General features: G+C 40.6%; 1 protein-coding gene across 2 annotated transcripts in view; it reads right to left on the bottom strand.

Moving 5' to 3' along the window:
- prkdc (protein kinase, DNA-activated, catalytic subunit) overlaps positions 1-14367 on the bottom strand; it is a 422427-nt gene that overhangs the window by 7413 nt on the left and 400647 nt on the right. For both annotated transcript variants that reach the window (XM_030079770.1, XM_030079769.1), the window contains exons 78-83: positions 6379-6446; positions 6019-6239; positions 3243-3335; positions 2776-2859; positions 2532-2603; positions 1804-2005 (exon numbers count right to left, since the gene is read on the bottom strand). In XM_030079770.1, coding sequence (XP_029935630.1) covers positions 1804-2005; positions 2532-2603; positions 2776-2859; positions 3243-3335; positions 6019-6239; positions 6379-6446 — 740 coding nt within the window. The remainder of the gene's footprint in view (positions 1-1803; positions 2006-2531; positions 2604-2775; positions 2860-3242; positions 3336-6018; positions 6240-6378; positions 6447-14367) is intronic.

Raw genomic sequence — 14367 nt, forward strand, 5'->3', positions numbered from 1 at the left:
AGACTATGTAGAGTTCCACAAGACATCCTTGATAATGATTGAGAAATGCTTGATTTGGAAATTGGAAACCATTAATTTTCTCAGTGTAATCAACATGAGGTCTAATGCGAATAATACATTTTTTTGGTCAGTGAATAAATCTTTACACTTATTATCATCTCTGCTAACCAGTACGTGATGCCAACAAACTGTAATATTTGTCTACAAAGCTATTCATGTGATTATACTTTAGATGGTGTGAAGAAAATAGTGATTCAAAGACAATGTCGGACTCTGTAGTTTTCTCTGGGCCCCTGCCTGATCTGACCAAGGATGATATGTTTAGATGCATGTCACAATTCAACTACTGGCTGTCAAGATGGTGTCCAGAAAATGATGTGGTAGACAACTGGTGGACTCTGGGTAAGACCTAGTCTGATGAAGAGAGATTGCATCTACCCCACATTGGAAGGGGCAGCTCTCATATAGAATTTATTAGTCATCCAAAACCATGACAACCTGGAGCTGAGAACAGGAGGCAGAGGTCCTTCATGCTTAGAAAACTGTATTTATAATTATTATATTTAGATATTCAAAAGGAAATTACAAGAATATTACCATCAAATTACCCTAAAATTTGTGAATTCATTAGGGCCCGAGCGCTGGAACAGCGCGAAGCCCTATTGTATCTGTACCGTTTTTTATTATTATTATTATCTCGTGTCATTAGGCCTTAATTTGACCCCCTAAACATGCTCCAAACCTCACCAAATTCGGCACGCAGGCCAGGTCTGGCGAAAAATTTGATAAAATGGACAAACGGACCCCCAGAGTGCAAAAATGGGCTCGGTAGCGCCACCGAGGCACACAAAGGCAGCCGCTGCGGCCCACAGGAATGTGATAGAAACACCAAACCAACGCCGAAATGTAGGTCTCATGAAGGCCTACAAATCACGCACTGACACCCCCCCTCTAATATTATTATTGTTTTCTTGTCTTTTTTATACAATTTTTGTGGTTATTTTCTTGTGATTTATTTTAAAATATATATTTAATTGATACTGAAGATTTCACAGGGTTAAATGTTTGTGAAAACTTGAATAAAGCTTCATTTCATAAGTATTAAAAAATTTAAAAGGATGCACTAAAGATGACAGTGAGTGAACTACTTACAAACTGGACTTAAAATTTGGTCAGTCAGATAAAAGGGGACAAGTTCCAGAAGTGAGGGGGACATACCCTATATCCATTATACCCCGATTACGTGCATGTGTAATTATCAAGTGTAAATGCCAAAATACTTGTATGAATGAAAGCAAGCATGCTGAATCCTTCTTTTATTGATTATGATTATCACATAGCAGAATTACCTAGGTTATATTTTTTGTTAATAAAATGTAAACACATAAAACTGGGGCGTGCTACATGTAGATGGCATGCTCTGAAAGGATAGGTGTGGTATAACCTGGTTTCCCAGCTGGTGCTGATCTATCAATTTATGATCAGATCTCCATTCATTTAGAAGAGGGGTGGTTGTTTGATAAATTACATGAGGAGGAATTCTGACATTCACAGGTCTTTCTGATTTCTGTTTTCTGATGCTCATTTTTACTCTTATTTCTACCCTATTTTGATAAATGGGGCCTACTGTCACCTGCTTTTTTTTTAAGTCTGTGGTCTTCACTTCAAAACAATCACTGAACAAATATTCAATTCACACATTTACCTAGCCACATAATAAAATGCATTTTTATTGGCTGCTCTGACTAATAAGTTGAAACTGGAAGCTTTCATTTCTCACACCAGTGAGATGAAATGACTGACCTGAGTGGCTGATCCAAACGCATGACCAAAATCAATGCCAATCATACTGCCCGTTTCCATGTTGATCATGAAGTTGGAGAGGTGACGGTCTCCAATGCCCAAAATCCAGTGGCTCACACACAGCAGGGCATGGGAGCTAATGAAGTGGGAGCGCAGTGAGAGGAAAGCCTCAGGATTGGTGCACATCTTCAGAAATGCTCTCCTGGAAAGAAATGGTTTATCACTGTGTTAAAGTGAAAAATTGGATTCTTACCCATATAGCTGTGTTTGTTACAAGAAAATGCATTTCAACAGTATTGTACTCCTCCAAAATGAATGAAGTAGATACAGACCAGAAATCAACACTATTTTAAGCAGCAACACAAATCTACAAAGTTGTTTTGAAGGATAGACAACCACACGTGTAGCAGTTTCACTCTTTTCCGTCCCTTGGTTTCATAAATGCTGGAAGTGTTTTCTATGATAGCACCACCATTCTAATATCCCAAAAGTGGAATATGCAAGCAGAGTGCCACTGTGTGGTGATACAGCAGCAGCACTACGACAGAAAACCATATGCTATTTTAGAAACCAGGGGACCGTAAAGAGTGTTGAAAGTGGAACCAAAACAAATGCACAAGGCCTTAATGGACCAAATTTCCATACAGCCGCAAATACCAATGTATTGGTAAGAATCTGAACCTTAAACTTGAGGCAGTTTTGTGTCAAGTTTCTGTGTATTCACTCACCTAAGCAGATCGGCAGGCACAAGCTGGGTCACCTTCAAAAAGTTGTTTACTGTCTCAGTGCGACTTGCCCTCCTGCCAAAGGCAGAACAATTTAGAGGAATTTTATTTCTCCCTCAGGCAGTTTGTAATGGCGTTAAGAAAGTTTGATTTCACATTACTACAGAAGTGATGAGTGAATTGTGTTAGATCATTTAAGTACTTTGGAGAATCAGTTGTTATCAACTGCAGTTAAATAAAAACTCACTTATAAGTTTCAGAGTATCTGCCAAGACTTTGCACCTTTGCTGAAGCAATTCTGGACAGCCAATCTTCATAGACATCAAGGGGCCTTAATGGAAAGAAGATATTAACAACTTGATCAATCCCTTTGCTAAAAGTCTAGTGAAATATCGGCATCTGTGTTTAAAAAAAAAAAAAAAAAGCCTTAAAGGTCTATCCCATTGATTTGCATGTTTAGTGTACTATCTACAAAATGTATATACCATTTTTGGTCCTTTAAAAACAGTAAACAAACAAAAGTATGAATTTTATATAGATTACAAATTTCAGTACAATAACAAAATATCAGTACAATTACTCAATAATACTTAATGCAAAGCACATAACTATTTTCCCCTCACAGCTTGCAGCTGATACACCAGTCTAGCACTGTGCTGCTATGGCAAGCAGCTTCACTGCTCAACAATTAGCTCATAACAAAGTCTTGTTTACCTGTGAACTGTTTTATGCTCCTCCTCAGTCCTGCTGTTGTTCAGAAAATCTTTCAGAGTTGAGGTATTCTCCATCCATTCAATCAAACCAATTCTATAAAAGCAGTGTGGATTTATTAGCTGTCTGATGTCTATTTGTTAACAAGACAGTAGAAGATTCACTTATGTCAACTTGCTCTGTTAAAGTGAGTGTTTATGTACTTTGTGCCCTTCCTAGTCTTTACCTTGTCTTGCCTTTACCTTTCTGGATCACCAGCTCCAGTTTGTCATTCAGTTGTCTTTTGAAAATTCAGCAGTCATCATTTAAAAACAAACAAACAAACAAAAAAAGTATGGCCACTGCTTGCCTATGCGATCCTTTTTGAGTCATGTAACTTGTTCATCAGCTGTTTTGTGAATGCAATACACATGAATGGAGGGCAGAAGATGGAAGATCTGTGTTCTACAGTGGAGCCCCTGGTGAACCAAAGTGTCAGAATATAGATTCACAGTATAGAAAGCTCAAGAACAAATATAAGCTAATGTGTTCCACAAAACTTCCATGTTGCTTTAAGATCAACTGTAAATGTTGATTATCTACTACTATCTAACTACTGGTGGAATGACGCATAGCTCATAATGCTGACAATGTGAACTGTAATTGTAATTGTAACACATTTAGCATGTGGGAAATTTGGTCCAAATGAATATCAACAACCTATCATAATTATAATATAATTACAATCACATTAACATCATTATGCAAGAGCAGGCACTACAGGCAGTGATTAATAGGTGGCGGCCTAAGTTAAAAGGGATCAGTATTTTTGGTGATATTGCCTAGGTTCCTATATACTGTATTTTCAAGTCAATTCCTTTAGGTATCCCACAATATTTCTTAGTTGGATTCAGTTATCTCATCATTCATGTGGTTTGGCAAAACACCTACAACGTCCAGACTACACTTAACCAAAAGAAAGAGTGAAGGTAGATTTGTCTTCTTCAATTCAGACTGTATTATATGGCAGCTCATTTAAATTTTCTTTCTTTCTGGTTCAACTGTTATCCCGGTGGTAGTTTGGAGGATATGCCCTCTTGTTTACATATTGAACATTTATTCTGCACGCATTCATGCCTCCCTGCACTTCTTAATAGCCCTGTGAAAATTAAGAAGGTCCTTTATGGGCATTATCCTATAATTCAAAACTCTTTAAAAGTCTGGTCTCAGGTGCTATTGTTTATTAAGGCCCCTACAGAAAATGAAAACTTTCAGTTAACAGATTTTTAACACAGCCCACTCCTACATTATCACAGTCCCGTGTCATGGAGCAAATGGATCCCTTCTCTGTACAAGCAGCTGTCTTCGACCTACAAGAAGTGGTCCACAGCGTCAATGATGTCATCATCTGAGGCAAACTGGCAACCACCAAGCTCCTTTTTCAGTAGTCAGGGGCTACAGAGGGTGCGTGGCCAATCTGAATCCACATTCCCAGATTGCAGCCATGACCACTGTAGACATGTGGGTCTTAGCATTGTCCTGGCACAAGATCACCCCTCTTACAGGCACTGATAATGTAACCCATTTCCAGGTCGTCCACCTGCAGCACAAATTCTGTCTGTCATCTGCTGACGTCAGCATCTTGTTTTCCTGGGAGGCACAGAACCTGGGTGTTTCCACTGCTTCCATTGTTCATTCAGCTCTGGTTGGAAGGGAGGGGTTGATGGTCACATGATGATCCTCAACAAGCCCAACAAAATGACACTTTGGGCATTTGGAGTTCATTGTGGATGATTAGCCTACATGTGCGTGTTCCTGGGAGATACACAGCTGGTGGCAATTTCTAAATAAGCTCTTACTGTATCAGCCATGATGATGACATGAATCTAGTCGATGGTCCCCTGTGTAGTAAAGGTGGCTATCCTTCCTGGACAGGAAGGATAGCCAGGAAGGTCTTCAAGGCTCTGCCTGCCACATTTTTACTCGGCAGCCCACATCTTTACCATGCTGTATTGAGGGGAATCTTCTCCTAGTAGCCACCATGCCCTTGTGGACATCCTTCCATTAAAGCGACATGGAAGTTAACACATTTGCATGTGTATGTTCTTGAGCTCAATATAAGTCTATATTTTGACATGTTACATTTTAGCTAGAACAATGTTTTGAGAGCCATTTTGTGAATGCAATATACCTGAATGGGGAGGTGAAAAACAGAAGACCTATGCTCTACAGTCAAGCTAACAATGAACCTGAGTGTCAGAATATGGACTTAAAAAATATAGACTCAAAGATGTGTGTGTGAACATACAGCAAATGTGTTAGTAAACCGCCATGTTGCTTTAAGCCCTTGAGACCGAGATAGCAGATGACGGCATGATGGCTGATGTTTTCCATTTTCTCCGGAACCACTGAGCAGAGGTGGGACCAAAGTCCTGGCATTCAAGTCTCAAGTCAAGATAGGCATGTCAAGCCAAGTCATAAGTCAGTACTGACAGGTCCAGGTCAAGTCCAAAGTCCTCAGCTTTGAGGTTTGAGTCCATATTGCAGTTTTACCAATCTGAATGTAATTAATAATAAAGTCATCAAATTTGTGACTTGAGTCCAAGTCAAGTTTGTGTCATGACTCAAGTCCAACCCTATGCTACTGACTTTCAAGGTTTAATTATCCACATTCTGTAATCATTCAACAAGTTGAACTGGATGCAAATTCAGAAAAAAACGGTATAGCTCATTTCTTCTAACTTGGGTCACAAATTTATCAATCAACCCTCATAGATATGGATTTTGGTTTTTTTTTTACCTGGTGGTTATGGGAATGACTTGGTAGGTGCAGAGCTGCAGGCTTCTGTGGGTACAAGCAGTATCATGACTCAGCAAAATGTTCATGATGCCAAAGAGCTGCTCGATGCGTTGGTCCTGACGCAGATCCTCCCCTCCCTTCACCAGGAAGGGATGGTCATGCTCATCGTCTCCCCGGATGATCAGGCGTTTGGGACGGCGGATAGAGGACATGACTTTCACCTGCAGAGCAAAAACACACAACACTGAATGCTTTACTAGGTTGTTAACACATGACTTAACTTAATATATTCTGCAGTAGTTAAAAATGATTTTAGACCAAATAACTTTTCCACTTTACAGTGAAGGAATAAAAACACACCCTTTCATCAAAACCTGTAATTTTTGCATGATACTCTGGCAAAGGTTTGGATCTGCCATCATACTGTCCTGTAATAAAAGAAAATATGTTCATTAGTGTGAGTAGTGTACACGAGATTTCTATATCCTAAACACAAGATTTACTCTGTGCACTTAAGTGTAGCAAACTAAACGTTCATTCAAGTCAAAATGCACACAGTATCAAATGAAAAAAATGTACATTTCATTCTAACAGTAATGCATACTTGCCTGCTTTTGAAAGATAATTGATTTTTATATTCACAGCTTTAAAGTAGTACACTGTGTGATGGGGTCAATGCACAATGAGTTAGTAATTAATCAATCTAAGAAGATCATTTAAAAAGATCATTTTTTGCTTCTTATATTCATCTTGCAAATGAAAGCATTGTAATATGATGTATGGGGTTATGCAATAACATCAAGTTAGGATTTTGGTAAAACAATAGAGTTTAACAGCAGCAAATGTAATATGCAAATGTCCAAAGCACTACAACACGTTTCCAAAACCAGTCATTTTACAAGCAGCAATTTGACAAGCTCTGCCACAGTAACACCATCTGCCAGTTTGATTCCACCTGAGACAAGGTAGTTTATATTGATGCAAATTTTCTCTGGAATGTGCTAAAACAGTTTTGATTTGTCTGTGTTGAACTGCGCATGTCTTACGGCCAGTTAGGCTTAGGCGCTATCTATTTATCAATACCTTCATACCTTATGACATTTCAGTAGGGATGCACGATAGGGATTTTTTTCAACTGGTACCAATAACTGTTAAATACCTGCTTCTCATGGCCAATACTGATGAGATAACTGATAATAATTTCAGATTATGTATTTTAAAAAGAAGTTCATAACCTGTACGCCAAATCTAATTCACATCACTACTGTTAACAGAACAAAAACAAACAACAGTTCTGACTCTTCATTTGTTTTTCTTCTAGTGAAGTACAGCAAAAAAAAAAAAAAAAACTCACAAAAATACTTGCACTTTTGCCTATATGCATATTCAGTCCACATGTCTGTGGTAAAACCTGATCAGACTATGAATGTGTGTGGTGACCACATCATACAGACCAGGTAGGCATATGTCTGCAACTTAGCGGCGACTTAGCTGAGTTCCAAATGCACTTCCAAATAGCTGGCAAAATCCTTGATCTTCTATGGCAGAAAAAAAGCTGGTCATGAAGAACCATAAATTCCATGAGTTTGTCATTAATTGCGTCAGGCTTTAGGCTGTCCCTGGCAAATTCCCTGCAGTTTTCAAATGTCTGCTGATTAGACACTAGCATGCTTGCTTTTTTCTTTGTGATGACGCTAGCTGCTAATGCTTCATATTGCTTCAGTACATCTATGACCTCTCAGATGACTTGGATACAACGGTGTAATAGGGCCATTGTAGGGGGAAAAAAATTACCAAGCCGTGGTTATAGGTGGTTGTAGGGTTATATTCCGCAGAAATTCCAAGATTAAAGTCGTAAATTTATGAGAAAAAACTTGTAAATTCTGAGATAATAAATAACCTGAGCAATATCCACAACTAACAACAACAGACAACAGAAGAAGTACAGTAAGAAGTAAGAAATAAACATGTCAATAACATAGGGGGGTACTACTCTCTCTTTACAACCCATGACCCCATTCTTTTCAGACTAGATAATAACAAGCCCCATCTTTTCTCTTGTATGCGGTCCATTTTTCCAAGCACTGTTCATGCATCCCATATTTTGGTTTTGAATAATGATTTTTGGAATAGTTTTGGAATATATTTCCTGTACAGTGTCCAACCACTGTCCTGGAGGGTAATAATTCAACCAGCTCATTGTGATGGCCTTTTTATATGCAATTAGCAAGATTTTAACAAGATAGGTGTCCTTTATTTATTTATTTTAAGGATTCTGTCCCAGAATGTTTGAATTTTTTGACATGACCAGAAAATATGTGAGTGATTGGCATGTCTCCAACATTGCTCCTATTCACCCAGTTGTTGGTTTTTTTTTATTATTATTATTATTATTATTATTATTATTATTATGTAGGGAGTAACAAAAAAGCAAATTAAAAATTTCCATCCAAATTTGCTCCAACTTTTAGAGCTGGTGGAAGTTTGATGCACTCTACACATGGAATGCCGATCACTCTGAGACAATGTAATGTTTTATTCAAGTTCAAGTTATTTATTCAATTAGGACAAGAACAGTGAGATACTCCCACTCTTCCATTCCTGCAACCATCAGGTTATTAAATGAGGTCAATAGTCTGGAGTAGGTGGAGAGCACACCGGTGTTGTTGGGTGTTCCCAGGTGTAGGGCTGTGGTTACTGACAATGGAGGACCAAAAGAGACAGAATGAAATACACTATATTACCAAAAGTATTCGCTCACCTGCCTTTACTCATACTATGAACTGAAGTGCCATCCCATTCCTAACCCATAGAGTTCAATATGATGTCGGTCCACCTTTTGCAGCTATTACAGCTTCAACTCTTCTGGGAAGACTGTCCACAAGGTTGAGGAGAGTGTTTATAGGAATTTTTGACCATTCTTCCAAAAGCGCATTGGTGAGGTCACACACTGATGTTGGTCGAGAAGGCCTGGCTCTCAGTCTCCGCTCTAATTCATCCCAAAGGTGTTCTATCGGGTTCAGGTCAGGACTCTGTGCAGGCCAGTCAAGTTCATCCACACCAGACTCTGTCATCCATGTCTTTATGGACCTTGCTTTGTGCACTGGTGCACAGTCATGTTGGAAGAGGAAGGGGCCCGCTCCAAACTGTTCCCACAAGGTTGGGAGCATGGAATTGTCCAAAATGTTTTGGTATCCTGAAGCATTCAAAGTTCCTTTCACTGGAACCAAGGGGCCAAGCCCAGCTCCTGAAAAACAACCCCACACCATAATTCCTCCTCCACCAAATTTCACAGTCGGCACAATGCAGTTTGAAATGTACCGTTCTCCTGGCAACCTCCAAACCCAGACTCGTCCATCAGATTGCCAGATGAAAAGCGTGATTCATCACTCCAGAGAACGCGTCTCCACTGCTCTAGAGGCCAGTGGCGGCGTGCTTTACACCATTGCATCCGACGCTTTGCATTGCACTTGGTGATGTGTGGCTTGGCTGCAGCTGCTCGGCCATGGAAACCCATTCCATGGAGCTCTCTGCGTACTGTACTTGGGCTAATCTGAAGGTCACATGAAGTTTGTAGCTCTGTAGCAATTGACTGTGCAGAAAGTCGGCGACCTCTTTGCACTATGCGCTTCAGCATCCGCTGACCCCTCTCCGTCACTTTACGTGGCCTACCACTTCGTGGCTGAGTTGCTGTTGTTCCCAAACGCTTCCATTTTGTTATAATAGAGCTGACAGTTGACTGTGGAATATTTAGGAGCGAGGAAATTTCACGACTGGATTTGTTGAACAGGTGGCATCCTATGACAGTTCCACGCTGGAATTCACTGAGCTCCTGAGAGCGGCCCATTCTTTCACAAATGTCTTGTTTCACAGTCTGCATGCCTGAGTGCTTGATTTTATACACCTGTGGCCAGGCCAAGTGATTAGGACACCTGATTCTGATCATTTGAATGGGTGATCGAATACTTTTGGTAATATAGTGTATATAAACACATCTTTAAATAAATACTTAAAAGTGTCATTAATTAATTAAAATGGGAATTAAATAAATAAATGTGGCCTCTTCAATTAAAGTTGCTGCTTCTCTGAGTAGTTCTGGGCAACTTCTCGACATTTTGTGGCTGCACGCATCGTGCACCCGCAATAACATTTGCCCCTGCAAGTCCCCCACTTGCTTGAACCAAGTCAAGGTTGCGCCACCCAGTGTGTCAGAATATCAAATTAAATCAAATCAAATCAAGCTTTATTGTCTTTAAGCTGCACATACAGCAGTAGTGCACACAAAATGAGATAGTGTTTCTCACTTGGGATCCCTGAGTGATGGTCAAGTCAGCAGTTTAAATGTCTTAACAGCTTTCTGGAGGGAGCTGTTGCGCATTCTGGTGGTTTTGCTTTTCATGCTTATGAACCGTTTCCCTGATGGCAGCAGTTCAAAGTATTTGAGAGGGGTCTCTGACAATGTTCAGTGCTCTACTCCTGCAGGAATGGGATGTTTCCATGGAGCCATGTATCCATAAAAGCAAGCACACAGCAGTCTCTCTAGTCTCTGCGGGTGTCTCTTCGCAAGCGTAGCTCGTCCAGCTTGTTGTTGAGGGAGCGAACATTAGAGAGCAAGAGCAACGGTCCTGCTGGTCTGGAGGGGTTAGCTTTTAGCCTAACGTGGATCCGGCTCTCTTCCCCCTCCTTTGTTTACGTTCGCACCACTTGCACTTCCTCCTCTCCCTGGTGGCTGCCGGTGTAGACACAGGTAAAATCCCGTGCTGGCGTATTATGTCCACATCCAAGCAGAGTGCCTCATTTCTTGCAGCATGCTTTACCCTGATGTTTAGTAAAGTCTCTCAGCTGTAGGTTATGCAACCTGAGCGTCTGGGTTAAGCAAAACATTTAAAACATTCTCTCTCGCTGATCCCTGCAGGGGCCGCTGCATCCATGCGCACCGCCATCACAATAGCAATTGAATGCCGGCTTCGTCTGTAGTTCGGGATTGGTGTCAGACTCAAATACGTACGGTTGTATAACATCACGCTCGGCGGTAACCATGACAATCTTACATAAGATGATAACTTGCTTTCAACAAGTTTTCAAATAGTTACTGTACCTCGTTGGCTCTGTTTTTCTCTCGCTCAATATGGCGGCATGCTATTGTTTACGTCCCAGAATGCATTGCGCAGTGATGTCGGTTGATTGGCGCGATCATACGTCACTCAGAAAACAGTCAGCCAATCAGTGGAGAGGGGCTGATTCTCTCTTCTGATTGGCTAAATGAACCGTGCTGCCAGAGCTCCAGGATAAAGGCAAGAGAGAGGAGCTGTAAAACTATATTTAGCAGACCACAGGTACTCAAAACCACAAATACATCATGCTAGGGATATCAACAGTTAAAATAAAACCCTGAAAAAGTGTACACCATGGGGCCTTTAAACAGAGCTGTTACTTCTTCCTGTGCTATCATGATGTCATTTTGAGGGACAAGAGAATTCTTCCACCTAAAGATGTTCTCAGAGAAATTAGATGATTAAAAATGTGAATAAAAAACATTAAAAACATTTGTCAAATCAGAGACATCAACACCTTTTACAGTTATCAGCTGCCTGGATTCACAAGAATATTGATTTATAGATGCCATTGACTTAATTCCCCTCCATGCAGCTCTGAGATCCGCCCCACTATACAATTCTTCAACCTTCTCTCTGTACTTCATTTTTGCCTTCCTAATCTCATTTTTTACCTCCTTGGAGACCTCTTATCTCCCTGGGGTCCCCGGTGTAAAATGACCTCTTTTTCTTATTTATCACAGATTTTAGTTCTTTAGTGACCCAAGGTTTGTTGTTTGGATAATGGACGAAGTTCCTGGTTGGGATGACTGAGTCAACACAGAAAGTAATGTAAGATGAGACAGTATCGGCTAATTCATCAATATTTTCTGTGCCATCCTGAAAAAACAGTCCCATTCAGTACACTCAAAACATGCTTGGAGAGAGAAGATACTATCCTCTGACCACATTTTCACCATTCTTTCCTTGTGTTCTAAGCGTTTAAAGGACGGTTCGTACACTGGCATGAGGTAAACACTATTATGATAAGAGGCTCCTAGAGAAGGCATGGGTATAGAGCGGTATGCTCCACCTACTGACCTGTAACATAGGTCAATGGTGGTATGTTTCTGAGTGGTGCTGTAGGTTACATACACTCCTGATCAAAATTTTAAGACCAGTTGAAAAATTGCAAGAATTTACATTTTGCACTGTTGAATCTTAAGAAGGTTCTAAGTAGAGCTTCAAAATGCAAAAAGAAGAAATGGGAGTGAGACAAAAAAAAAAAAAATTGAGTAAGCAATTTATTGCAAACAACCATTAAACTGAAATAGGCTGTTCATCAGCTGATCAAAAGTTTAAGACCACAGCCTTTAAAAGCCCCAATCTTGGCAAAAATGTGGATTCAGTGTCATTTTCTGTCAGGTAGCCACACTGGATACCACACTACCAACGGTGGATTATGGAGGCAGTGGAGATTAGAAAACGTGCTAACAGACAATGAACCGGGACGAGGGAACATACATATTGTCACACACCTGGACTGCAGTCCTAGGGAGGCAAACTGACAGCAGGAGGCATGACCGACCTGTCAAATTTGACAGAAAGTTCATGCCTCCGTAACACCAGCTGATAAAGCACGTCACCACCCGACATTCTGGTGACGCTTCTGATGAAGGTGGAAGATTCACGCCGAAACTGTCAAAAAAGGTAAAACAACTGTTTTCTTAACTTTGTCCCAAAAAAGAAAAATCTGCGGGTACTGTTGGCTTGTTTGACACAAGATGGACAGATCTTCTATCCTGGTTTGACCTTGAGCTTTCTTGCAAGGTCTTCAGAAACAAGTTGTAATGAAGCTTTAACCACTTTCTTGTGCCGTTGAAAAGGATCACAACACTTTGTTTGCCTGACAGAATACTTTTCAAGCAAGGCCTTTTGATGATGCAAACAAATAGATGAAGCAGTTGCTGTGTTCAGGCCCAAGTTACTCCGGCAGGAACCAAGCTTTTGGTCATGTTCTGGTAAAGAATCAAATGGTAATAATCCAGATTTTCCATTAGTTCGAATAGTTTGATGACAGTCACCAAAGTCACCATCAAAATCACAGTTATCCAAACCAAAAGACTGTGAGGAAGCCATGTTCATGCAACCAGAAAATCTAACTGAATGCCTTAGTGCACCCTATTGTAGGCTACTGATCAATTGCTTAACATGCTCAAACATGCTATAATATTGAAGTCAGCTCACTTTACCATCTAAATTAATTCATCCTCTTTTTTCACTGTCATGAAATATAATTATTGTGTGTTGCACACTAAAGTTTAAAGCTTGTAAATTACATGGATTTTCGATATATTCAAAGTGCTGTAAAATTTACAATTTTACTGCACATACAACAGTAGAATATCCACTGAAAATTTGGAAATCCAAGGTGTGCCTCTGGAGATATGGGGCCCTATCTTGTGCCACCTGCTACCCGCTGCCACTACCCGCTACCCGCAAATTGCGGATTTAGAAACTTCCGCTATCCCTAAACGGTATCTTGTGCCCACGCTACCCGCTATCCGTTATGCCGACTCCGTCATTTGCGCCTGGAGGTGTGTCCGTGGGCGTGTTTCATGCAGGTGGTCAGGACCACACGCTATCCGCTTTCCCTAAAGTGTGGGCTGTTAGGAGAGCACGCACAGGCGGCTTCAATGCGCGCCCCGACAGAGCCTCGCCATGCACACGGTCAGACTGATACCGGGACGCCGCTGGGATGGACTGAGTATATTACTCATATAGACTGTTTAGAGGAAAGACTGTTTTAATTGGACACTTACGCCAGCACGTTTTATTGTTTTATCATAAGCCAGCAGCTGTTCTATATTTTTATTTTTAATATTTTATTTGCCCAATCTACCTTGTCAATAAATTAGTTTACACATAGTTCCACCTCTGCCTCTTGTGTGTGTGTGGTGTGACCCGGGGATTTTACTCAATCAGTACAACCTTGTGACACGTCCACTTGGACACATGTGGCTCCACGTCCCGAATTAACTCGCCTATAATATATTATATAATATGTATATATATAAAGCCAACTTGCTTTAGCCTCAGTAGAAGCCCTGAGAAAATCTACCTCCCTCTCTCCATCGCGGGTTTAGGATTTAGGATTTAGGATAGCGCAGCCTGCCCTTAAAGGCAATGGCACCTGGCACACTGATTGGTTTAACTGGCGTAATGCCCAAAATACGCCTATGCATAATATAGCGGGTAGCGCAGGTGTTTTACGGATAACGGGAGGTGCGCAAGATAGCAACTTTTGCGGGGAATG

This window comes from Myripristis murdjan, chromosome 20 (assembly GCF_902150065.1).
Source record: "Myripristis murdjan chromosome 20, fMyrMur1.1, whole genome shotgun sequence".
Lineage (NCBI taxonomy): Eukaryota > Metazoa > Chordata > Actinopteri > Holocentriformes > Holocentridae > Myripristis > Myripristis murdjan.